Source organism: Cyphellophora attinorum (assembly GCF_001299255.1).
Source record: "Cyphellophora attinorum strain CBS 131958 chromosome Unknown Contig18, whole genome shotgun sequence".
NCBI classification, from domain to species: domain Eukaryota; kingdom Fungi; phylum Ascomycota; class Eurotiomycetes; order Chaetothyriales; family Cyphellophoraceae; genus Cyphellophora; species Cyphellophora attinorum.
Genome location: NW_017253246.1, coordinates 485867 through 511425, shown reverse-complemented (window position 1 = coordinate 511425; position 25559 = coordinate 485867). Strand labels below are relative to the sequence as shown.

The following is a 25559-nucleotide window of genomic DNA, read 5'->3' as shown; positions in this document are numbered from 1 at the left end:
CAGATCGGGGGTTGACGAGGCCTGTGTAACATGATAGCGCTATACATTTGCTCCCATGCGACCGGATACAGCTCCAAGGCGGGCATCCCATCCGCTATGGCGCTATTTCATCTTTGGCCAAAGCGTTGAAGGACAAGATACATGCCATACACGTCTTGCTCCATGCTAGTAGATGCGATGCAAGTGGCATCGACCGCTCTCAAAGTTTATACCAATCCAGGACGCCGCTTTTTCTGTGAATGCTGAACGCCAGCCCAGCCGTCTTATCGTCCATGATGGTTGTGATGGTCATCGTCGTCGTGATGTAGCGTAACACTGTTGAACTCGAGGAATGGATCAGCAATCTCACCACCAGGTGTTTGCATTCCGGAGTCTAGCGGCACTCCTTTCAACTTGCTCACGGGTGCGGTCCCTCCAATATCGACGCTGCCGCTGTCCTTCACCGTTCGGAAATTGACTGTATCAAGCGCACGGCCTTGATGTGGTACCATCGGTGGCTTCATGTGTCTCAACAAAGCCCAGGTGATCGGCTTGAAGAAGGCGTGGTTCTTGACGTCAGACGCTCCTGCTCTTGAGCCCAAACGTCGCGCTTCGTCTTTGACGAGCAGTTTTCTTATAACACCTTTACATAAACTAATGAATTGTCAATAGGACCATTAGATGCAGTAGTACGGCCCACACTTACTTTGTGACTTGTGGTGCCCCGGCGTGATCAGGAAACGGTACATCATCTCTTAGAATGTTGGCGAACGTTGCGTTCCGGTTCTTGCCCTTGAATGGTGTCGTGCCAAATAGCATTTCGTAGATAAGAATACCGAGCGTCCACCAGTCGACCGCGCTCGTGTGCCCATCACCTTTGATGACCTCAGGAGCGATGTACTCCTCGGTGCCAACGAAAGAATTGGTTCGGAAGTCTGCAATGCATGATTTCGTGTCGACCAAAGGGTATCCGGTCCCGTTCGAGCCGTTACGAGTACCGAGAATCATGGTAGGTGCACCACCGATATCAGACTGTTTCGACAGATCGAAGTCAGATAACATTATATGGCCTGACTGATGCAACAGGATATCTGTAACGTGTCAGTGCCAGCCAGACCTGATCGCAAATATGGAACTCACTCTCAGGCTTCAAATCCCGGTAGATGAAGCCCATGAGATGTAGATACTCCAGCGCAGCAGTCACTTCAGCTGCATAAAAGCGAGCATCCTCCTCGCCCACACACTTATTCGGTCGCGTCTGGAGTGCGCGGAAGAACTCGCCTCCGCTGCAATACTCCATGCACAGATACAGGTGGTCATCTGACTGGAACGAATGGTACAAAGTAACGATAAAAGGATGATTGCTGGTTGCCAAGATCTCTTGCTCGGCCAAGGCTCGCTTGATCTTGTTCCTTTTGATCATTTCCTTCTTGCTTAGGACTATGAAACGTCAGTGTTGCTCGTGGTGATATCAGAATATACGTGCCTTTCATCGCATAAAGCCTGTTCGACTTCTTCTCGCGGACGAGGTAGACCTTGCCCACGTCTCCCTTCCCGATCAGCTTGATTTTATCGAAGCTGCCAGGCCCAACTTCCACGTTCCGTACTTTGATGCTGTTCGAGCTATACGTCCGCCGGAAGGCAACAGACTGTCTGATCTGCCTGGAGTCGGGATTTTTGCTAGCCCAGCATCCTTCGCCGTACTTATCGGATCGGGACCCACCATACTGAGCTTAGGCTGTACTCCATTTTCGACAATGACTGGCTCTTTGCCAAGCTGTGCACTCCCTGGCCGATCATCTGTTGCTTTCGATTGTGAATTTGCAAACATCCCTTGTGCGTTTGGTGCGGATGCAACTCTGCGCAACTTTCTGGCCAGTTCCTCCTTGCCCGCTGTGATCGCCCTTTCACTGGTTGGACTTGTGCCATTGACATGGATTTTGGGCGTATCTGGTGGTGATGGTGGGACACTACCCTCATTGTGATGGCGGAGGGCTGGCGGACCCTGGTGAGCAAAGTACGGGTTGGCATGAGCCGTTGGCGATACCGTGTCGTCAAGTGCAGTACCTTCGCTGGCGACTGTTGTTGAGCGGTTCCTGCTCAACCCAGGTAGAAATCTGGACTGTTTCGGCTTGGTCTCTGTCTTCGGCGTCGGCAGACCGTCAGCATTGATCGATGTTTGACTTCCGCCGCTGTTGATGCGGAAGAAGTTCTTCAACTTCGTCGATGTTGGCGTGTGTGTGCCGGACGTATCGCCACTGTGCTTCTTTGTGAATGAGAGGGAGGAGAAGTTCCTCCGCTCGGTAGCCATCTTTCACTTCGAGCCTCCCTGTGAGTGCGCGCAGTACAAAAGCAAGCCTTAGGGAACGTTGAGGGCTGGTAAATCTCCGGCGATTTCGAGGTCCGCTAGCGGTAGAGCAGCAGAGGGAACCGCTATCTTGCTTCCGCCATTTCAGATATTGGTCCAACAGGCCAATGAAGGCAGGTCTGAGCTGCCACCGGTAGATTCGATCGTCTTGCCAAAGTCTCGATGTGGTAGGTTGCAATAGCGTGAAGAGGAAAAGGCAGGTCGTGGAGTAGGGAATGTTCAGCGTCGCAAGCGAGGTCGATGGCTCGTGGGGTTTAACAGCGACGCAGATCAGTGCGGACAACGCTGTGCTGAGAACGTAGTCTCCTCTTCGGAAAACGAGAGCGGAAGGTATTGAAAAGAGCTCGTTGTCTCTGTACGGACAAGAGGAACCTTGGAATGTAGACTGTTGTTGCCGGTACAAGGTGGTCGAAAATGCGGATTCAAGTGCGGGTCTTGTACTTGACTCGGACCTGCTTTGAAATGGTCGAGGAGAGTTCCAAAGTTGGAGTTGGGGGAACCCAGGAACAAGGGCTCTTCTCTCCACTACACAGGGCACAGACCACCGTTCTTTTGCCTCCTCAGCGTCACTTTCGCTACTCATCCAGTGAGTCCTACTGAGCTCTGCACATCTAGTGATTGATTACTGCCGCTGTAGTCATTAAGATGTCCATCGCTTGACCCAATTGTCATCCATCGCGGCCTGCCGATCATGACCATTGTGCGTTGTCCGATATGTGGCAATCGCTTCGCCCGGGCGTGCCCGGGGCTGACCCCCGCCTAGAATCATGATACATCTACCGCACTCTATCTGGCATACACCTTTCGCCCAGGAATCTGGATCTCGACGTCCACGCGTGCGACACGTCTGACACAGATATTCGGGTAGGGGCTGTGCAATCATTCGAATTCTAGCTACTTGTATTCATACATGATCTCTAAGGTAACCATGCCTTGTTCAACATGTGGCTGTTCCAGATACCTAAGTCGCCCGGTTTTGTACATCAGTGAGAAAACACATACCCTGAACTAACATATCGCCACAGAAATGATCTGTGTCTTCTGTCCGTGTTGCATCCTGATTCTTCTGAAGGTCGAAGTCTGTCTATCGTTGCTACCACAAATATGCGATTTTAAGAGACAGGAGCCAAGAGTGCCACAAGGCACTCCGGCTGTCCTAACGGATTGGGTCAGTGACAGACGGCATGACCACCTGCCGACAGTGAGGTCCGTACTATGCACCTCCACCGGGTGCTGAGCGGTGGAGGACACGTGGGTTATGACTCTTGCTGGTAGCTGTCAAGACCGTCTTCGCGTCGCGGCGGGAGTTGTCAGTGGCACCATCGAAGCTGGGCGGAAGCCGGACAGTGGCATGCACACTTTGCAAAGATGTCGAAGTGAATCCCTTGTTGCTCATATCCTCTGGGACATCGAAGTCCTCTTCTTCGATTCCCCTCAGCGGCATACTGATCGGAGCACTTGCAGCTTGTCGTCGTCGATCAGCTTCAATGTTCATGGCCTCCTGAAGCAGATCCTGGACATCGCGGACGCCGACGACTGGGTTGACATGTGCGCCCAGGAGGTATTCATCGTCGTATTGGTCAGCGTCCATGATTTGAGCCTTGCGGCGAAGGCCATCGAGGATGGCCTTGTTGAATTCTGGTTTCCTCGACCAATATGACTGCTCGACCTCGCTCATGCCATCACCTGGTTGAAGGGCAGCCCCGCAGACCTCGAAGGTGTCTTCGTTTGGAAGCGTGAACTTGGTGATGACGCCAACCGGCAGACGCAGCGCATCGTAGTAGGACTCTGTCAGACCAACGAGCTCTTCAGGCAGAGAGCCAGGTCTTTCCCCTTGCCAACCGATGATTTCAGCTGCGGCAGCAGACCCCGCAGAGAACTTTCTAGCGACCGAAGCTTGTCGAGCTTGGGATTTGTTCATCACAACCACGCTGGTCTTGGTAGGCTCAAGTGACTGCTGAGTGCTGCACCCGGATCTGTCGGAAACGGCACGGTAACGTACTCCCCACTTGTCTACTTCCCACATAGGCTCTGATTCAGCAGAACGCTGCATCTGCTGGCCAGTTGCAGCACCGTTGGCTGGAGGTGGTACGATGGGGATGATCTTGCGGTTCCTTGCCGGCGGTACTGGACTTCTCTCGACGAAGCCGCGGTCAGTATGGGCCGTGAGCTCTGGAGACCCGCTGTGTGACTGCGGCCGAATCGGAGCTGGAGACTGCTGCGTGTTCGCTTGCGGCACAAAGGGTCGAGCCGAGGGTGCAAACTTCGACGGTGATCCTACCAGCAGTGGCTTAGTGTTCTGAAGCGTCTCAACCTGCACCAGCAAGCGATTGATCATGGCTTTGAGTTCGGCGCGTTGTTGGACGACAGCCATTCTTTGAGCAGCCAGAGTCGGATCGTGAGTGCTGACAGCCCGATGACGATCCATTGACTTGAGCTGACGATCAAGTAGATCATACTGAGACTGCGCTTGAAACAGGCACGACTGAGCAGTGACAAGTAGCTGAGTGGTGGGCTCGACCCCTTCGAACTTGTCGCGGCCACCGACTGACATAGCAGCCTGAGCCGGTGGCTGCCAACCTCTCTGAGGGACATACGCCGGATTAGCGGGAAAGCCGGAGCCTGGCATGTAGTAGTACGGGGCTGGAATGGGGTAAGGAGGCATGATTGGGACGCCATAGGCAGGCATGGGATAGCCCAGCACAGGCACGCCGGCTTGAGGGACAGTAGCAGTGTTTGGGATGCCTGGTGTAACTCCATGGCCATGCTCGCTTGCGGGCGATAGCGGGGCGGACGACGGACATTGGTCGGCGTGCTGTACACCATGTTGTGGTGGTGAACCAAGTAGCTGTGCTGAAGGAGTGTAGACGTCTTTCAAGCCACTCTGAAAGGCTTCCCGTGCAGCGTATGATTGCTCGAGGTCGAACTTGGGAGGAGAATCCCGCTTTTCCATGGGAACAATCCGTCCACCAGTAGTGACACGGTTGTGGGTGGGAGACGAGTGCTTCTTGAGAAATTTGGCAAACCCAGCGTCTTTCTGAGGCTTTGGTCCAGTTGGAGGATTGGACGGCTGTCTCAGAGGATTCACCGCAGTTGCAGGCAGACTTGCGTTGCCGCTCAGGCTGACAATCTCAGACGTAGCTTCAACGCTCTCCGAAGACCAGCCCTGCGAGCGAACCCGCTGAGAGGAGGAACGACGCGAAGAGACTGCAATGTCTCCAAGCGGAGGTACGACACCTGCTACGAAGTGTCAGAAGCGGAAGTTTCAGGAAGGACATGCTGACATACCTCTGGCGGCATCATAGGTGAATTTCGACAGGTCGAAAGGATACTTTGCGTCACGGGAGATCTGCAAAAGCTGCGATACAGTGTAACGCTGTGGCGCCAGCAGACAAGTCTGTTGCTCCATGGCGAGCATACTTGATGTTGAGGATTACTTCGAATATGAAACCACCTCTCTCTGTAGCCAAGACGAGAGGACCAACGCGAAGCCGCTGCGCAAAATTGCCGTTCCAAGAGTGCTGGATGTGCAGCTCAGAGTGATATCGAATAATTTTGATGAAGCAGGGAGACGAATGAACATGAGATTGAGCCGTTCATGCGGAAGGCACAACTGATGATGATGATAGTTATGAGGAGTCGCGATGCACCAACGGAACTTTGGAAGGCGCTTCCTGGACAACGAGGTCGTCTCGTTTTCTGCATTCTGGTGCAGGAGCAACTAGGAAATGCCGGCTGCATGCCCCCTAACCATTCTATCAATGGTCTTACGAGGTGGTATGAGTGACCTGTGGTTGCTACCGAGTATGGCGCGCCTGTATGTTGATGTCGCTGCATTGATCTGTCTTATCGAGAATGCATCACCGGAATTTGCTTTCGTCATTCATCCGATCGGCTTCTTTGCCCTTTTTCGCCATCCATCGGTCGACGAGTTCCTTATTCTCCTTCTTTAGCTTTTCTTGCTGTTGTTCCGCAAGGTTGAGCTGCAAGGTCAGAGTGACGTTCTCGTCCTGCACATTCTCTACCAACTTCGTCTTCCCCTTGAGCTCCTCATCTCTGTCTCGGAGCTTCAGAGTCAATTGATTCACGTTGGCAGTAGCTTGGGCAAGTCTCTTGGTATCCTGTCGAGCTTTTGTTTTAAGAGAGTCTAGATCCTGGCTTGCTTTTTCGAGACGAGCCTGGAGATCTGCTCGCTCCTGCTGGGCTTTTACGAGGTCTTGACGAATCAGCGCGACAGAGGCAGAGTCTTGAGGTGGTGGAGAAGACACTCGTCTGAGATATCCCAATGAAGGTGGTGGTATTGTTGCCAATGGTTTCTCAGAGGACTCCGCGGGTGCTTTCTTGTTGTTGGCTTTCTGAAGTTCCGCTCTTTGGTCTGCCAGTCTGGAGCAATAGTTGTAAAGCTCGAGGTCCCTCTTCTCCACAGCGTCTCGAGCCTGCAGCGCTGCCAGGTACTGTTCTCGCCAGTCCGCTGCCATCTTGCTCCGCCCTTGATCACATCAACCTCCCATATCGTCCGCTGGCTCAGACTCTGGTCGCAGCTTCGACAGTTGAATCATTGGAAGACTGCGACCATGTCAGGACTGCACCGCATTGGCGGCCTTTATTAATGTGCAGTATACTCCCTATCATAACAAGATGAACACCGCTTTCACTCTAAGACGTGGTTGCCTTGTGATCCGCGTGTCGAAACTAAAGCAGCCTAATAATTCAAGCTTGGCTGTGGCTGGTGACATCGTTCTTCCGCGCAACTGGAGCTATGACTGCCAATCGAGGCAAGCGGAGCACGGGATGCATGATGCAGTGACAGTACCATGGCAGTGGCTTTCCGTATCTCTTTCTCCTTCAACTACTCCCACAAACAAGCAGGCGTACTTTTGACCGTTCGAGGTTTCCTCTCAAACATATCTGCCCGAGTATATCATAATCTGAACGCTCTAGCGCTGCACTCTGTCGCCTGAAGCGATTGTTTTTCAAGAGTACGAAGGGCCAGGCGCAATCACCGAGACTCTTCTATTCACTGCTTGAGTCGCGGCCACACCACGACTACTGTTGAAGCCGGGCAGGCAATAGCTCCTCGCACATTTCGAGCAGCATGGCGTCACGCAAGAAGGTCCTGTTGAAGGTGAGACGAGCTGCGCATCGACACGGCAACGCAGACTGACTTCCGAATAGGTTATCATCCTCGGCGACTCGGGCGTGGGCAAGACAAGTCTGATGAATCAATATGTACTGTACTCCCCTTATATTGGCCCACACAGCTTTCTGACATGCCAGGTAGGTAAACAAGAAGTTCTCAACCTCCTACAAAGCGACCATCGGCGCCGACTTCCTCACCAAAGAAGTGACCGTGGACGACCGCATCGTAACGCTCCAACTCTGGGACACAGCCGGCCAAGAGCGCTTCCAGTCACTCGGCGTCGCCTTCTACCGCGGCGCTGACTGCTGCGTGCTTGTCTACGACGTCAACAGCTCCAAGTCCTTCGAGACTCTAGACTCGTGGCGCGACGAATTCCTCATCCAGGCCTCGCCTCGCGACCCCGATGCGTTCCCGTTCGTGGTGCTTGGTAACAAGATCGATGTGGGTGAGGACAGGCGCATGATAACGCAGAAGAGGGCGCATGCCTATTGTCAGAGCAGGCAGATGCCCTACTTCGAGACGAGCGCCAAGGAGAGCGTCAACGTTGAGCAGGCGTTTGAGGTCATTGCCAGAAATGCGCTTGCGCAGGAAGAAAGCGAGGAGTATGGAGGTGACTTTTCGGACCCGATCAACATCAACTTGGAAAGTGAGAGGGATGGCTGCGCGTGCTGAGCATAACGAGGAGCTAGGCGAAAGTGAACAGTAGCACATGGTACGTCAGTGAGCAGCTCTGTTGCAGAGATGGACGGAGTGCTTGCGGCCTCGTGTCAGGTGGCTACCCGGAAGTCACAGTTCCAGCAGGCGTTTTTTCTGGCGCAGCATTTGTTTTCCAGTACTTTACACGGCGTTGGTTTGGGCCGAAGACGTGTGGTGCAGCAGATTTAGCGGGTCAAGCCACCGTCTGAAATGGCCGACGGCTGCTTGAGACGGTCAGGGTACCGTAGTTTGGCAGAGATATCGGCACCAAGACCGACAAGAATCCCCCGGTATTGTCAGAAGTGCAGCACCTATCTGCTTCCATACTCTTTTCCGAGTTTCTGCAAAGACCTGATTGACTGTAGCACTCATGGAGCCCGCATGCTTTGAAGCTTCGCTCGCAATTTTATGCCATTTGCTATACCACCAAAGGTCTGCCAGGCTTCCTGCTCGACTATCAGGAAAAGTGCCGGAAGAGCGACAGCCACACTGCCCGAGGGAAGAAAACGCCTGCTTGCTGTTCTACGCCATTTTCCATGCAGGCCCTCCCTCCGAGCCGAAGAAAAACAATTCAACATACAAACACAAAGTTGGCAGAGAGCCAAGCATCTTCATCTTCATTCCACTCCTTTTCGTGAATTCCTTTCGAGGCTTTTCGTCGCTCGCTGCTGTAGTCTGTACGGTGCGATCTCGGATGACTTTGCCCGGAATGCTTTAGTTCTTCTCGCAGTCTCCGACTGTCTGGTGTCCGGCTGTGGTGATGGACACGTTATAGCACTGGGGTTCGCTCTGACAGAGTACCTCAGCAGCTTATTTTCAGATATCCAGCTTGATTTTGTTGAAGAGTTCTTCGTAATACTCATAAAGGAAACGGTTGGGTTGATGGAAGCCACCAGGCTAGCGATTCGAGCTTTCGTCACGAGTCGGCGGCGTTGGTCGTTTTGCGGGTGTGATAGCTTGGAACGCTCGGACTAATAAGTTCTGATGGTGAAACAATGGCGCTGAGTGCCAGATCGAAGACGACTATTACGAGGCGCTGTTTGCTACTTCATTACCACGCCCAAATCTTGAGCTGTACGCAAGGTATGTCAGTAAATCGCCTTAGTGGATGAGAACAGCAATACTGACCAGAGAGTCCCAGGAACCTGTGCACAGACTTATGCCATCGTTACTAACGCCTAGGCAGCTGACACGGTTCTCATGGCCACTCAGTGAGCCGACCTTGTCGCCGCGAAGAGTGTCCCACACCTAAAATACATTAGCATGATCCAGAAGAGTACAGGGCTCAACTCACTTTGCATTCGAAGTCATCGTAGCCGGCGAAGAGTAGACGTCCAGACACTGAGAAAGCGACTGAGGTGATGCCGCAAAGCACTTGCTCGTTCTGCGATTCGCGAATCAGTACATTGTACGACCGACGTTACGGAGTTGCCTACCTGATAGGACATGAGCTCGCGATCGGCACGGATATCAAACAGTCGACACGAAGCATCATCGGATCCGGTGCCGAAAGCATTGCCGTCAGGGAAGAACTGAATGGCGTTGATATCAGACTCGTGTCCTGCAAACGTCTGAACGGCTTTGCCAGTGCGGACATCCCATAGTTTCGCGAACGCATCACAAGCACCCGACACGAAGACGTTAGCATTCGTCGGATTGATGCTGATGCTCATCACATCACCGAGATGATCTGCAAACTCTGTGACTTTTGAGCCTGTTTCAATGTCCCACATCATGCAGGTCATGTCTCCGGACGATGTAATGATCTTGCGGTCATTTACAAACCGACAGCATGACAAGTATCCAGAATGCCCCGAGAGTTCCCTTGCGACACGAGTAGGCCCGTCGCGTGTCGAGAGATTGTAGATGGAGCAGATGTTATCAAGACCTCCGCAAGCGACAAAGTTGCCGCTCGGCGCATAGGCGCAGGTCATGACCCACGATGATCGCAGGGGGATGGCGTGGACTTTGTTGGTGGTGTACGCATCCCAAATGATAAGCTTGCCATCTTGCGACGCGGAAACCAGATGGCGTCGGTCCGTGGACCAATGCATAGCGTAGATCTTGGCCAGATGACCTTTGAGGTTCCTTCGAGGCTTCATTCCTATGCGTGGAAGAGGTTCTGTGTTGTTCTGCGCAACTTGCCGTACTGTAGATCCAAAGTCAGCATCACGAAAACAACAGACTACCTGAGACTGCAGCACGTACAGCTTGTATCGGCGAGATCATCCTTCTTCCTCTTGATTCTATCCTTGAGACCTTCCGCTTCTCTTCGCGCCGCAGTAATCTTGGCCTGCATCTGCTCCGAGGTCATGTCTGCCGACATGGTAACAACAGAAGTCCCAGGGGACGGGCAGTTGCGCTTGCGCTGGGATTGTCGTCTAGTCCAGTGAGGAGCTTCGGCAGCTTTATCTGTGAAGGCTGCAGTGCCAATTGCGCGTGGAAGCAAAGCCTCTAGGTCTGCACAAGGCAAGAAATTTGGTGTTGGATGGCTGTGGTCGCAAGAAGTGACTGCGCTGAGCGTAAGATACCTTTTCGCCGGCCCGCAAGGAGAGAAGGTACTGGATTGGTGTTTAGGGAGGAGTCGCCCGGAACAGTCACCAGCCTTATCACAGAAGTGAATATATCAGCTTATGTCTGCTGGGAGCTTTGCCAGTGATGTTCTTCTCGAAAGAAAGAAATGTTTGGGATTGTCGAGCAGGGAACCGGAGAACAGGGAGGTTGCAATCGATGCAGGTGATTATTGACCACAAAAGACCAAGCACTCTCGCTGGGGCTCCAAGTCTCCTGCTTTGCTCTCAGGCTCTTCGCTTTAGGAGAAATTGGGGCGCAGATAGCTTCGGCACCAACCCTGTGGAGCTTCGTCAACTGCGCCGATGGGAAGGATCACCGGAGCATCTTCAGGCTCAAGACCCTACCGAGACGCTCTTCTACGATGTATGCCCGACGCGCACGGTTCTCTGACCTTGGTGGGAGCAACTACGTATGTTTCGAACCGCCCTACAGACGCAACAACCGCATGACACTGATCGATGTCAAAAGGCACAGATGAAACCTTCACTTAGGGGCGTGGATCCTGCTCTGTGCACTCTCGTCTCCTCCTTTCCTTTCCCTAGCCGAGACCGTCTGACGACCTAAGCTGTCCGGCTGGGCTTGCGTGGGGCAGGCTGCTGCACAGCGTCCTCCTGCTACTACATGTATTGATAGAAGTCGCCAGCTCTGTACGTAACCAAGATACTTACGCAGCTTTGCGGCACGACGACAAAGTCATCGTCAAGGAGCTCTCTCAGCATGCTTAGCGAGCGGATTTCCAGAAGAGAAGCAGGTCCGAGTCTGTGGCTAGCAGCCTTGGCTTCGCCATGATCCGGTTCAGGTTAGCTCTTCAGAGGCCGCATTGCATTGCATGAGCAGTGTCAAGTTCACGATTGTTGCTGTTGTTCTCGGTATGTTTGCGCCTTCACTATTCGGATGACATCCGAATGCTTTCAAAAGGACTTGAACATTCCAGGGCTTGATCTACTGATCTGATAGTCACAAAACCTTCTCCCCTCCAACGGCCCGGGTTAGTACTGGGAATGAACGAAGGAATATTGTCGGATAAAGTATCCAAGAGGCCCACAGCGCGGTCGGCCCCTGATGATCTGCTCATTGCTCACGCCTCAGCCGTGTGCGTCGCAGTCCCGATGGGTGTCCAACACGGGCCATTGTCCTCAGAGCTGAACTTCGTTACTGAGTCCCTACGATAGAGTGTGCATGTCGAGCATTATCCACTCAGCCGCTTCGAATGCTGTGGTAGTATGGCAATTTGACCGCGATCGGAGTACGGCTGATCAATCTGCAAGATGTTGCGGCACGTAGTTTGATAGGGCAATAGCCGCCTGATGGGAAGCGCCGACTGTGCTGCTTCGTTCCCTCCATGGCACAAGTACAGCCTCGACATCGTCTTACACCGTACGGCAGACCAGACAGCTGGATAGGTATGCTCTGAGCTGTGATATTGGATTTTCAATGTCTTGGAGTGAATCTCGAGCTGCCGCTGCAGAATGATACCTTACCTCACGTTGGGCGCACCCCTCACTTTTGCCCACCACCGTCCATTTGAAGTAAGCATAACCCATGAAAACTCTACCCAAGCATGCCACAATGATCATTCGAGGCCCAGCCAAGAGGTCGATCCTCGTCCCGGCGCTTCCAACCTGAGTTTGGTTTCTAGATCGATGGATCCAACGTCGTGTGTATTTCCCCAGCACGATCTACTGCATTAATCAGCCAGCAACCTATGCTATGATATATGGTGAAACGCGAAGCAAGTCGACAGATTGATGTGTCTTTCACGCGTTAGAAGCTATACCGCCCTGCGTGACAATTCTACCGCTGGAATTCAGGTCGCGTTCGTGTCTGTTGTCTCGCCGTCTGAAACGTTTGTGGCGAGTGAATTCCCTGCAAAGATTGGCGCGTCAAGCGGCCATGCAGCTTCGACCTCGGGATTGTGTGTTCTGCGGAAGAGCATCGATGTATAGTTATATCTGGGCATTCGACAGGTGCGTGACGATATCAGCCATCACATTGGAACCAGGCCAATGTTACGATTGGGTTCTGCTAAACGTGGTTCACTGTATCAAAATTGACTTAACTCTGGGGACGACCATGATGGGACTCAAAAATTACGCTCAGACAATCGTGGCAACCTGGCACAATGATCCACACGGGTTGGGGACGAGGCATGCGTGATGGATACAAGAGCACCTCAAACCTATGAAACCAAGCATGCTCAGGAAGCAATAATGAATGTAGATGAATGTCCCGTAGAATGATAGATATACTACGAAGGTAGCACCCTCGAATTGCCCGGAGTCCACCTGCCAATCAACGCCTCGAGTCGGATCTGCGCTTGTGTCTGAGCAGACAACTCATCTCATCTCCTCATCTCTAGCAGCCCCGTCTTCCATCATTCACCTCACCTAGCATCCCAGATCATCTCACGCACGTTTCGTCGAACTTTTAACGCCAGCATCGCCATCGTCACTGCATTCCAGCAAGCATTTGCTGTTCTTGTACTCGAGCATCGCCCCCTGACGCCGAGTCAACCTGTCCTCGAGTCCAATTTCTCAGCACCAGCCCCGGCTCGTGGCCAATCCTTTACAAATCGTCTTCCTCAACAGCCACGATTTTCGACATTCTCTGCATCACAAATACTAAGCCACTGGCCATAAACGAACAAAGCACTTCAGCTGGTGTTTCTGAAGACGACCTTCTTTGCTCAGAGCTACGACACTTCACAGTCAGGATATCGACCACAACCACAAAGCACACAGCGCGCGATTGTGGAAGTGATTGCACTGAAGCATTCTATATGCGGTTGTGATTTCTCAAGCATTCATAAAAACCCAAGCGTTGGTGTTGTTGCTGGGCACTGCGGGCCGGACGCCCTGTCCTCGTCGCGTTTTGCTGTGGCTTTGTGAATATTTGACTGGGCACATCAGATTCTCAGCATGCGGGAAGTCAACTTCTCAATACCTAATGTAAACAAGGCATCGGTTCATATAACCACGACATTATATGACCGTCGAGCGCTCGACTGCACCTCGACACTGCCCCTCATCAATTCGCTCAACCATCTTGCCTATCTCACGACCTCGTCCGCTCGCATACGAGACATTCTCACAGTCGATGGCGGTGTCGAAAGGCTTGTCTGTATACTGAAAGAGGGCAGGAGCAAGGATGAGATGCATATGTGGAAATGGAACCTGGCTTTTCAGTGCATAGTCAATATTGGCGTTCGAGGCTCAGAAAATGTACGAACTCGGGTGGTCGAGGCAGATATGGTCCCAGTGATCGCTACCATACTACATGACTATATACTAGTCATTGAGAAAGAGAAAGAGAAGGCCGAGGCGGAGACGGCAAGGACTTCAAAACACTGCTCGAGTTCGAGACACAGCAAACTCTCGCAGGACATGCTCTCGGATCCGCCCTCAAGATCATCATTCCTAGAGCACCTGAACGCAACCGCAGAGACACGGCAACCCAGACGACAAGCGCCGCCTCCTTCACTCAACCTTGGCAGCACTGATGCTACGACTGTTGGAGCCAGCACCGGACCGTCTGCCTTCACTTCTCCGCCAGAACGAACTTCTTTTACACGACCAGGTCCACCTCCACACAACCGCAGCTTCGATGGCCGCCCTCACAGTCATAGATCAGTCGGTCTCAATGCATTGGCCACGGCTGTGCCACCTACAGACAATTCAGAACCGTTCAATATCCGTCCTGTTCGGGAGGTTCATCGCTTACCCTCTATGATCCCGGCCCTCCAGAGCGGCATCGTGTCCAACCCAGAGTCGCCTACAACGCCGTTACCACCGGCTCGCGCACTCGACCACAGGAGGCCTCGGCGTCCGTCGATACGGCATCAGACTTCGACCTCGGCAGATACTGAAGACACAATAATGGAAGACGTGGAGACGAATACAGAGGTTCAGAATCTGGGCGACATAAGGGAGCCAAGTGCGCACAGCCGCAATGGCAGCCGGGATGCTAGCCCAAACGGTGACAATGTTGATGACGAGGTGGAGACAACGCTTCGACTTGAAATCCCTGCAGCGGATGAAGTTGACAACGTTGACATCGCCCAACAAACACCAACAGTCGCCAATGTCTTGAATGCCATCGGCGGACCCGACCAAGAGTCCAATGGCACTTCGCCATTGCCAAACGCTGTTGCGAACACTGCCTCTCCTGCTGTGCCGCTTGCTGCGTACCCGAACATGTTTATGCACAACGCAACCAGCCGTTCCGGCCCCATCGCGTTGATGCCGCGAGATGAGGATGTTCTTATGGGCCTGCAGTTACTCGCATACATCTCGAAGTACTGCTACCTGCGACACTACTTTCAGCAAACCCATCTCGTGCCTCGATTGCGGATAGACCGCGAGGTAGAAAGGTCTTACGGCTCAAACGAGAGCGATTCGCCTATCTCTGAGCCTGACGAGGACGATCTGGAGGAATATCTGCAAGACGACGACTATAATATTTTCCCGCTCGTCGAGAAATTCACCGTGCGCTGTCATTCCAAGGACATGCAATATTGGGCTTGCGTTGTTATGCGCAATCTGTGCCGGAAAGACGACGCACGCGGAGGGATCAGACAATGTGCAAATTATCAATGCGGCAAGTGGGAGGAATATCCTCGGCAGTTCGCCAAATGTCGTCGGTGTCGGCGGACCAAATATTGCAGCAAGGTATTTGATCTCTTTGTCCTCGAATATCGTCAACTAACCATTTTCAGGAATGCCAGCGTGAGTCCTGGAGTATGCATAGGCACTGGTGTCAAACGTCGCCTTAAATCACGAGCTCGCAACAGATTCAGACTTGGATTCAACGACGATTTGCATACATGCGGGAGTTGTTGACGCCTCGGTCTGTCGCGGGGCTATCCTTCTGTGTGGTGAACGAAGGATCGATGTTTGGTCTGATTCGAAAAAGATCAGTGGCGGCCATTGACTCCGACTCAGCAAATGCAACGGTTAAAGAGCAGGGGATTCCCACTTAGGAAGACATTCCTCAAAGATCTAGAAGAGGCGGGGGGACGGGTTGTTGGGGTGGAACCGTGGTGTAGTTTAGGACCTGTTCGCCGATACGAGCATTGTGTGGACGAGCGAGCGCTTGTGATGACAGCTATTTTTTGTGGCTTGGTGTACCCATCATCGATGATGGGAATGATTGTGCTGCCACTTGTATCTAACGATCAGGCAACTATGCTTAGTTGCACATATCCGAGGACGTGTATAGTTGAGAAAACTACCATATTTGACTCACCCGCAAATTCGCCGACTGCATTCTGCAGTATGAGCGCGGGGACGTCTCCCGTGTGTCGTTGACCCTCAATATCTCGCGTCTCGCCCTTTGCGTACATACTTTCTGGTAATCTGAGTAGTCTGTGCTACAGGTGGTGCTTCGGAGCACGCCGAACCAGCATCTCTTCGTATCTGTGTAGCCAATCAGAAGTGTTTGCCCTCTTGAAAGATAAGCGAACAGTGCTTTTCCAGCACCCGATGCTTCGTTCTTGGCTTCCCAGATCAACCATTCTCTCAATCATATTCGCACGCACAGCAACGTTGTTGCAGGTCGTGGCGGGACGCACAGCGTCTCATCCGGAGCTACGACGACTACGGCCATTTCCCTAAAGCATCTGTTACCAAGATAGGTTCAACTGTGATGGCAAAGGGTCCTCCCAAAATGGCGAACGGGAACCACGGTGTGGTTGACCTGCCGATCATTGATATCTCGAAGCTGGACCAGAAAACGGGCAAGAAGATCCTTGATGCGTTCGTAAGTCACGTCCCCGATCTGATCAGTCGGAGTGAGTGGCTGCCTACCAAGCCTTGACCTCTCTACGCCGTAGCCGACTGCGTCCCTCAAGGATACGGCGATCGCCAAGCGCCTTACAGACTCGAGAACTGTGAATGATCCAACAAATACTAACCAGAGACCAATACCAGACGACACACGGTTTCCTCTACCTCTCCACAGCTTCTACTCCTTTCACCCCATCGCTACTCTCCCAGATCTTCGGCCTCTCCTCCTCACTCTTCTCTCTCTCCGCGGACGAGAAGACTTCATTCTGGATCGACACCAACAATCGCGGATACACCGGCATTGGGAACGAGAGGCTCGATCCGGCGAACCAGAAGGCAGGTGATCAGAAGGAGGCGTGGAATTTCGGTGAGTTCAACGCGGAAGGGAAGTTGCAGCAGGGACTACCGGAGCGGATTGACGACAAGACCAGTGGTGAGGTGGGAGAAGACGTATTGAGGGAATTTGAGAAAGCGTGTCGGGAGTGTTGCAGGAAATTGTTCGAAGGATTGGCTCTGGGCTTGGAGATCTCGGAGGAGGGTCAGGACGGGAAGGCTTGGTTCACGCAGAGGCATGGTATTCCAAGTGGGAGTATTGTACGCCTATTGAAGTATCCGCCGACGAAAGAGGGAGTGGAGGCGGGTGACATTGGAGCCGGAGCGCACAGTGACTATGGGAGTGTGACCCTGCTTTTCCAGCAAGCAGGCGGGAGAGGCTTGGAGATCAGGGATGACGATGGTGGTTGGCAAGGAGTCGATGTTGTGCCGAAGGGCTACGACCTGGAGGCAAATAGTGGCATGCCGCCGATAGTGGTTAATGTGGGTGATCTCCTACAGTACTGGACAAACGGGCTTCTGAAAAGCACGGTACACCGGGTTGTGATGCCAGCTGGAGCAAAGGAGAACAGGTACTCGATCGTCTACTTCTGCCACCCCTCAGACAGCGTAGGCCTGGTGCCAGTGCCGAGCAAGGTGGTGCAGGAGAGTGCCACTACAAATGGTGACGACGTGGTCGGCTATGGTGGTGGTACAGAAGGGCGAGCAATGACTGCGAAAGAGCATTTGATGCGGCGGCTAGAGGCCACATATGGGAGCAGGAAAGAGTGATCGATTGTGGGCTCGGAAAGGGATTGGTAGCAATAAAATCACTCGACTTAGTCTGGATTTCCGGATGATGTCAAGAGCAAGAGATTATGCAAGTTGAGAGTATCGCTCAAATTCGACAGGTGGGTAGCTGTTGTCAAGTGGGATAGCTGTGTATATTAGCAGATGCCTCCAGGGCTACATTTGATGTTCAACTTGTCCGCGAATCAGCAGGAACTCGGACTGGGGGTGGTCGCTTCCCCACAAACCCTGGAAACGGACCTGCCCGTGTCGATCAGGGCTTTCGTGCAAGGCTGCGCTCCCAGGAACCTTGGTTTAATAAACCATCTGCGCTTTCCCTCCGTTATTCTCTTTCCAATGCTGAACTTGCAACATCGTAAGAGCGACCTCGATAAAGCAGTCACGACCCGCGATCCCCGGAGGACTGAATAGCTGGATGGCTCTCCCACGAGAATAACTCCAGATCTGCCCAACATGCCCTGTATGTCCACATTTTAGTCTCATTGCTGTTTTGCTGCATGATGGATGCCCCTGCGCTTCCCCCAGGTCTCAACACATCCTACCTTCTCTCCTCGAAAAGGTCATTTGTTGAAAAAGGATGCCTTAACATCCCATGTATTAAGGCTCCATGTATTGAGGTTGCATGTGTTGACGTTCCATCTATTAACGTCCCACATTCAGTGCAAAGCTTCCACAGTTGGGCGACCAAATCTGTTGCACAGACATTCCCGTTGTCGACATTAGCAGACGCTGTGGTTGCATCGATGCCGCCTTCTACCTAGACCTTTGTCTCGAACGCCTCCAAGAACCTCTCGTACGCGCTCATGGCGGCATCCCGTACGGTCTGAAGCAGCAGATCGCCGATGAGATCGAATACCTCAAGGATGCGGGTGCCAAAGCAGTCTTCATCTTCAACGGTTTGGACCATGTGAACAAGCCTACCCCGGGACACCTGAGTTCAGAGAGCACTAAAGCGGCCGAAGAAGCATGGCGGATGCACAACGTCCGCAAAAAGCCTGATGCAGCGGTACATGAATTCACGAAAGTCAAATATCCCACACAAGATTTGGTACGGTGGTTTCAAAGCCTGCTCACCAAGCTGAAGGTCGAGTATCTTGTGGCCCCATATTCGTCGGTGGCGCAACTGTCGTACATGGAGCGTTTGTCGGAGCAGATCATTGACTGTATCTGGGGCTCAACCGACTACTTCTTATTCAACATCGACAAGGTTATCACAGACGTCACGTTCGAGCCAGACGCCCGGACGCCGACGTTCACCTGGGTGAGCAAGGCTGCATGTGAGGAGCGTCTCAAAGCGACGCCAGATTTTCTTCGCGACATACAGCTGCTCCTTGGCACCACATTTACTCCCGCATTTCCACCACTAGCTCGGCAAGCTACCACAGCTAAGGGCGCTGGTGTCAGTGAAGCAGTTACCATGCTCAATGCTCATGGTCGGAGTGTCTTACAACTTTGTCATGCGTATCGCGAAGACCCCAGTACAGCCGGCACTGACTACGAAGATGTCTACAAGAAGGCCATTATGTCTCTCCGGCACCATATCGCTATTCAATATAACGGTTTGATCGAGCCCATGAACGCAGAATACGCTCCCAGCGATGTCCATGATTTTGTTGGCCAGAATCTGCCACCAGAGATGTTCTTCTACCTTTCACGTGGTATCATCGGCCCCGAGCCTCTGAACTGGTTGACGAATCAACACATTGTTGTGTCGCTGCCTCCAGGCGTCATCGACTCAACGCAGCACCGAAACCTGGTCTTCGAGCAACTAAATCCCATCAGAGCACAGACGCTGATGGTCATGAGTGAATTCATGCCTAATTACTACCGCAATCGCAAGGTCGATCTCAGAACTTGGGAAGATCGGGATCGACCCGACCTGACGATTAATCTGAGAGAGCAGTCTCCGCTGAAGGACAAAGTGTCAAGATGGAAGGTCAAGGATACAGCAATGCAGGGTGTTTCGTCGCACTTCTCATTGCTTACGTGCCTGGAAGCTTTGAAGAGCCAGAAGTTTAATGAGCAGATTACGATTTCAGCCAAGACCACATACGCCTATCCTGCTCTGACCTCTACGAATGAGGTCGTAATCAATATGTTTTACCGCTTCCTCAGCATAAGAGGCTATATCACCGACCAATTTCAGCTTACGAACTGGGGCGAGGTGTTGCAGGCGACGTTGTCGAAGCTTGGTGAGACTAAGAGGGCCGACGACATTGCCTTGCTCGCGGTTGAGTTGATACGCTTCGGGCTCCTGAACGGCAACGAAGGTGATGGAAGTCCAGCCAAGTCTACAGGTAAGGACGAACCCTTGAAGCTTCAGATGTTCGCTGACAGACAATAGACATGCCGCAAGACGTCCAGTCCAGCATCAACTTGGTCGCCAAGATTGCTTCCCTGGAGAAGTTTCCGAATAAGCCCGCGGGATGGAAAGGTCCACTCAACCAGCGACTCCTGTCATACTCCTGGATGGTTGCGGCCATCAGATCGCATCTGCGGTTTCTAATGGAGGCAACATTGGTCGCAATGTTTCTTGCAGGTGACGCAAGACGTGATCGAGACGATTGGCCTCTCATTTCTGAAAGGTATGAGCAGCGTGCCAATGACCACTGACCGGGACTAATTGATTTTAAGACTGCCTTTGAGGAATGATCAAGGCTGTGCCCTTGGGATCGTGGCAGAGACGTATCTCGAGCGGGTCTTCCAGGCCAAAGATAAGGAGGATGTGAAGGAGAAACTCAGAACCAATCACCCTGATCACAACTGGATCTCGAACGGCAAGAGCAAGAACATCGGCAAGAATGTGGACCAAATACACAGCATGTGGACTGCCATCCGTGATGCTAGCAAAGTAGCTGGCAAGGACAACAAGGCAGCCGAAGACTTTGACGTGGCGCAGAAAATATTAGAGCCTTTTGGTAGGCGTGCCTGGCACATCTTTTGACCAAGACTACCTGGAAAAGTCCGTAGGTATCTTGTTGGCGAGTCGACTTATCGCCTGCTTTATTCCAACATCGTACGAGAACAGAGCATAAAATATCAGATGGCGCGAACATGTCTGCAAGTTCAGCCTTGGACATGCAGCGATCGCTTATCTTACCAGGTATTCCACTCTGATTAGCTGGAATGAGTGTGTGCACTGCACATCGAAAAGTCTTTGAGAATGCACTCATGCGGCAGTCTCGAACTTGTCCCCGTTCGCGCCCACGCAATGCCTTCTCCTTTCAAGTTCCCATGTTCGATGCGTAGCCAATCAAATTCGACACACGAGTCCGCTCAAATGACGTAGAGTTGCAGTCGCACAAGCCAAACAAGGCAACGACCATTCGAGGCTGCCTTGTAGTCCTCCTCGCTCACTAACTACCCCCTAGGTGCTTCGCTAGCACGATCAACCTTCTACCTATATCACCAAATTCTATCTAGGCCACGATGGCAATTCTGGATCTGCCGCAGGACGCCCTCCTTCTAATTCTCCTACATCTCGCACCTTGCGACTACCTCAACTTCTGCAGTACTTGCCGGGGAGTTGAGCAATACCGAACAGATCCCTCTTACTGGCGAACTAAAGCATCTTCGACATTTAGAATTCCTATCAGCCTCTCCTTGCAGCCGATGGGCCCCGTTGGTATTCTCTGTACAAGAAGTTGAAGACACAGACTCGGTTGTACACCTGGGGTCAAGGTCGGAAAGGCAGTCTCGGCCAGGGTAGGGCATCAATCGTTCGCAACCCTCGAGGGCGTGTGATTCCGACTCGGCCGGTCCCGCGTCTGATCTTTCAGCGCGTCAATTCTACCTGGCCAACGGAAAGTCATGTGCCTGACGAGGTTGGTATAATTGCTGACTTGCAGTGTGGCGGGTGGTCTACCACCATTCTGTCAGCAAGCGGCAGACTCTACACGACTGGCTCTCTCGATTCTCTAGATGGTATCACAATCGGAGAAACTACAGATCAGTACAAGCAGCTTGAGTACATCACACAGAGCACAAGTTCTATACGCCAGTTCTCCTCAGGTCGGCGCCACGTCCTTGCACTAACAGACGATGGCGATATTCTGTCATGGGACCGCATCAACGCCAAAGGACTGAAGCCTTTCTCCAGAACCGGACGCGACTTCGGCGGGAAGCCAACGCGTGTGTGCGCTGGATGGGACATCAGTTCGGCCTATGTGCCAGAGGTTGGCATTGTGTACTGGACGCCACTGAAGAACGATCAGGCCGACCCTATGCTGGACGGCATTCACATCAAAGAGAAGATCATCCCAGACACTGCTATCCGTACTGTTGGGACAGGCGCTGTCGAAGTCTCTAGACACATCGTGCTCGCCGAGTTCATCGTCTGGATCACGTCAGATTCGAAGATCCATGCGTGCGGCATCGGAGGGGAAGCACCAGACCAGACTCAACCAGGTGGAGCATCGTTTGAGGTACCAGGCTTCTCCGCTGAGGGCAGAGAGCTCAGAGATATACAAGGACAATTCGCAAATTTCGGTGTCTTCACAGCAGCTGGCGAAGTCCTGGCTGGCAGCATTGACTATCTTCGGCTGTGCGCCTCAGCTATTCAGAGAGACACAGCATTGCGAGAGAGTGGAGACTGGTCAGAACACCAGGACGTGCTGTCCTCACGCCCGCGAGACGTGCCCAGTCTCCAGCATACCGGCGTCATCGCACTTGCATATGGTGATCATCACTACATGGCGCTGCACGCAGATGGGAAGATCTCCTCACTCGGTCGCGACTCCGGCTCCTGCGGTCAGATGGGCCTTGGCGATCCCATCTCAGGTGCTCGATTTCGAGGTTTACATCGGAATGCGATGCAGGCGAGTCGCGACGGCTTCCTGCTGCCAATCGCGGAGAGGCGGGGACGCAAGGTCTGGTTCGAGCCGGAGAAGAAAGATTGGTTGCACTGGCTGGTAAGCTGCTCCGGATATTCAACTAGCGCTTTGCGGTACCGTCGTCGGTCTACCTTCGCTGCTTTCTCCATCCCTTTCCTACAATCAACCTCTGCTAACGAGCCGTGCTGTAGGAAGAGACCATGAAACACAAAGACTTTAAGATCAACGACGAGCCAGCGTATCGTCAATGGAGTGATCTGCAAAGAGCCGACATGTTCAGCGAATGGATTGACCAAGAAGGCAGTCATTGGACAGACGGCCCACAAGGCTCAGGCTCACCCACTCTGACATCTCAGTCCACAGCTCTGCCAGCGGAGGCCAGTCTGAACACGGACTACGAGAATCTGGAACCATACTTCGCCATCACTGTCGCAGCAGCAGGCTGGCACAGTGGCGCATTGGTGCTGGTCGACGAGGATAAGGTGCAGGAAGTGAGGCAAAAGTGGATCGTTCAGCCAGAAGAGGACGAGCACAGCGCGCCAATCGTACCGGGAGCATTCGAGTCGAAAAATGACGACGAGGAGTACATTTGGAAGCTAGAGGGCTTCCCAAAGGTAGAGCTGCCGGACGGCCATGTCATGCCAGGTGTTGGAGAGATGCGTAGCTGGAGAAATGGACGACCTTCCCTGGAAGAACTGGGCGTGACCTTGGAGCAGGAACAGCGATAAGAGGGCACATGGGAGCAGGCTGTGATTGAGATTGCGGAGCGGCTTTTCTTCAGCGCCCTCCCTCCCCAGAAAGTCCAAAGGGTATCATCTTTCGCACTGACGCTCGAGTGAGGCTCATCTCAAGCCCACAACCTCGACCAGAAAACTGGCGCCAGGCCTTCAGTGCCCTCCTGGGCCGGAAATTCCGTGACAGGCAGCAGCTGTGGCTCGAGAATGGAAGGTCGTACATGGCGAAACCGCCCAGTCTTCACCCGCAACTGCATCGCAGAGATTGTGTCTCATAAGGACTACTCACTAGTTAGCATCAGCATTATCTGTACAATCGAAGCTTTGGCACGTTGACTCAGCGACCTTTGCGAAATGGTAGCAGCTCATCCATTTACACATATACATGCGCGCCCGGGGCGTTATCTAGGGATTTCCAATCCGTCATCATCGCTGTCATCGTCCCTCCGCACCGCCGCCGAAGTGTCCAATGCCCTGGGCTCTCCTCCTGTCACCGCAGCCGCCCCTACATCCCTCCGCTCTTCACCGTCCACGAACACAAAGCTCCCTACCACGACCGCAGCCCCAACCCAGTACCACACCCCCTCATACCTCCCCTGAATCAACATCTCCCCTATCAGACTCAACGGAATCGTCAAGCTCAAACCCACCGTCACCACCAACGGACTCGTCAACACCATCGCGTATGCCCAGCAGATATCGCTTGCCAGTGCTGCGACGCTATTGGTCAACATGATCAGCCAAACGCGACCCGTGGGCGGCATCTCGAACGGCTCGATACCGGTCCAGTGCAGAATCGGGAAGAGCGGGAGAAGGAGCACAAAGTTCCAGGTGCCGACTAGGCCGAAGAAAAGGGGCATGTTGAGTTCTAAGGGCGCGGCGGATTTGGTGGTGCGAGCGAGGAGGACGGTGTAGAAGCCGTAGATGAGGGCGGATAGTAGAGCCAGAGCGTCGCCTAGGAGTAGCTCGGAGGAGGACTTCTGTGGAAATTCTTTAACGGCGCGTAGTACTAGAAGAGCGGAATTCGTCGTGGAATTTCCATCGTCGCCTGGAGTCGCGGTAGGTGTGCCTGAGTCGATCGTGCTGATGAGAACAATGCCGAAGAGCGAAGCCAGCACGCCGAGCAATTTTCGCCATGTAAAGCGCTCGGTGCGCGTGACGGCGCCGATTATCAGGGTCCATATGCTGGATGTGCTCGTAAGGATAGTCGTCGATGCCACAGTGGTGAATTCGAGGCATGCAAGCGCAAAGTAGTTGGCGCCGAACCAAAGGAAACAGAAGCCGAGCGCGAGTTTGGCTGTAGGCAAAAGAGCGAGATGCGTCCGTCGTGGTTCATTCGATCTTGAGATGTTGTGGCTGATTAGACCTTCGCCCTCTCCATCGGCTTCTTCGTCCTCTACCAGATCTTTAATCAGATCTGCCGAGTCGTCGTTCTCGCCTACCGCAGCTGGATCCTTAGTTACAGCCCTCCATCCGCCTGAGCGGTAGTTGTGTTTTATCTCTTCAACCCGCTCTTGCCATAAGCCTCGCCGCCGTAGATCCCAGAACATCCGCACCATCGAAGGCACCATGGCCAGGATGAACATCGATGTATTCAGGTACGTGAGAAAGAAAGGCTGGGCGTAGGTGTCGTCTGCGAAGATCGAACTCGCCAGAAAGTTGCATGTCGTCCACAGACAAACGACCAGCAAGAGTAGCAGTAAGCCAAGTGTATGTCGCGCGACGCCTAGCCCTCTCATGGCGCCTGGTATTCGCTCTGCCTTGTGGTCTTGTGGTGTATCGACGCCCGCGCCGGAAGTTGTAGGATGGGAATTGTCCATCTCGAAGTTTTCATTTCCAGGCAGTGCGTCCGCCTTAGGTCTACCGAAGAAATTGGAAGAAGTAGAGGACAGCCATTGCGACATATTCACAGGTAAATCGTCGACATCTGATAACAGGAGAGTTCAGATCGAGTCATGCGGACATGGTCGCGCGGGCAGTGGTGTAACACGGACAATCAAGGTCGCGGCACTGTGTAGGGACAAAGGGTGCTTCTACACGTGAAGCAGATGCAGATACGCTGTAGAGATAGTCGAACGACGCTCAAGGAGTGACTGGAGGGTAATTAGAGTGAAATGACTGTTTGCGTGAGTACGCAATCCATAACCTCAAGTCTGACGACTGCGCTCTCCAACAAGGATTTCCAGGGGCTGCGTGGCCTGAACTCTTGGAGCCTCCTCCGGGCGATGCCGGGCGGAACGAGCTCCACTCCAGCCCTGGAGTCGATCGTTTTCACTGCTTGGCGTGAAAGTATGCCAACACATCATCAAGTCATCCAACATCCATTCATGT

At 53.0% G+C, this 25559-nt stretch overlaps 8 protein-coding genes across 8 annotated transcripts; 3 read left to right on the top strand and 5 right to left on the bottom strand.

Moving 5' to 3' along the window:
- Positions 1–263: 263 nt before the first annotated feature.
- Positions 264–2290, bottom strand: AB675_4284 (Serine/threonine-protein kinase nrc-2; the record flags this gene model as incomplete). The annotated part of the gene is made up of 4 exons (XM_018144413.1): positions 264–633; positions 686–1070; positions 1120–1419; positions 1630–2290. 4 exons carry the CDS (start codon positions 2288–2290, stop codon positions 264–266), a joined length of 1716 nt encoding a protein of 571 aa, XP_017998651.1.
- Positions 2291–3560: 1270 nt separating this feature from the next.
- Positions 3561–5756, bottom strand: AB675_4283 (uncharacterized protein; the record flags this gene model as incomplete). Its single annotated transcript, XM_018144412.1, has 2 exons — positions 3561–5584; positions 5636–5756. The coding sequence occupies 2 exons, from the start codon at positions 5754–5756 to the stop codon at positions 3561–3563; spliced, it is 2145 nt and encodes a 714-aa protein (XP_017998540.1).
- Positions 5757–6207: 451 nt separating this feature from the next.
- AB675_4282 (Autophagy protein 16) lies at positions 6208–6825 on the bottom strand (the record flags this gene model as incomplete). The annotated part of the gene is made up of 2 exons (XM_018144411.1): positions 6208–6715; positions 6803–6825. The coding sequence occupies 2 exons, from the start codon at positions 6823–6825 to the stop codon at positions 6208–6210; spliced, it is 531 nt and encodes a 176-aa protein (XP_017998587.1).
- Positions 6826–7442: 617 nt separating this feature from the next.
- Positions 7443–8159, top strand: AB675_4281 (putative Ras-related protein Rab7; the record flags this gene model as incomplete). The annotated part of the gene is made up of 3 exons (XM_018144410.1): positions 7443–7472; positions 7523–7576; positions 7629–8159. The coding sequence occupies 3 exons, from the start codon at positions 7443–7445 to the stop codon at positions 8157–8159; spliced, it is 615 nt and encodes a 204-aa protein (XP_017998599.1).
- Positions 8160–9234: 1075 nt separating this feature from the next.
- AB675_4280 (Guanine nucleotide-binding protein subunit beta) lies at positions 9235–10509 on the bottom strand (the record flags this gene model as incomplete). Its single annotated transcript, XM_018144409.1, has 5 exons — positions 9235–9255; positions 9312–9431; positions 9478–9567; positions 9620–10332; positions 10392–10509. 5 exons carry the CDS (start codon positions 10507–10509, stop codon positions 9235–9237), a joined length of 1062 nt encoding a protein of 353 aa, XP_017998513.1.
- A 3166-nt stretch (positions 10510–13675) lies between these two features.
- Positions 13676–15461, top strand: AB675_4279 (MYND-type zinc finger protein samB; the record flags this gene model as incomplete). Its single annotated transcript, XM_018144407.1, has 2 exons — positions 13676–15241; positions 15324–15461. 2 exons carry the CDS (start codon positions 13676–13678, stop codon positions 15459–15461), a joined length of 1704 nt encoding a protein of 567 aa, XP_017998560.1.
- Positions 15462–16421: 960 nt separating this feature from the next.
- AB675_4278 (uncharacterized protein) lies at positions 16422–23222 on the top strand (the record flags this gene model as incomplete). The annotated part of the gene is made up of 7 exons (XM_018144406.1): positions 16422–16514; positions 16685–17640; positions 18323–19959; positions 20007–20247; positions 20297–20552; positions 21511–22572; positions 22686–23222. The coding sequence occupies 7 exons, from the start codon at positions 16422–16424 to the stop codon at positions 23220–23222; spliced, it is 4782 nt and encodes a 1593-aa protein (XP_017998648.1).
- A 407-nt stretch (positions 23223–23629) lies between these two features.
- Positions 23630–25132, bottom strand: AB675_4277 (putative vacuolar membrane protein; the record flags this gene model as incomplete). Its single annotated transcript, XM_018144405.1, has 1 exon — positions 23630–25132. The coding sequence occupies one exon, from the start codon at positions 25130–25132 to the stop codon at positions 23630–23632; it is 1503 nt and encodes a 500-aa protein (XP_017998595.1).
- Positions 25133–25559: the final 427 nt, after the last annotated feature.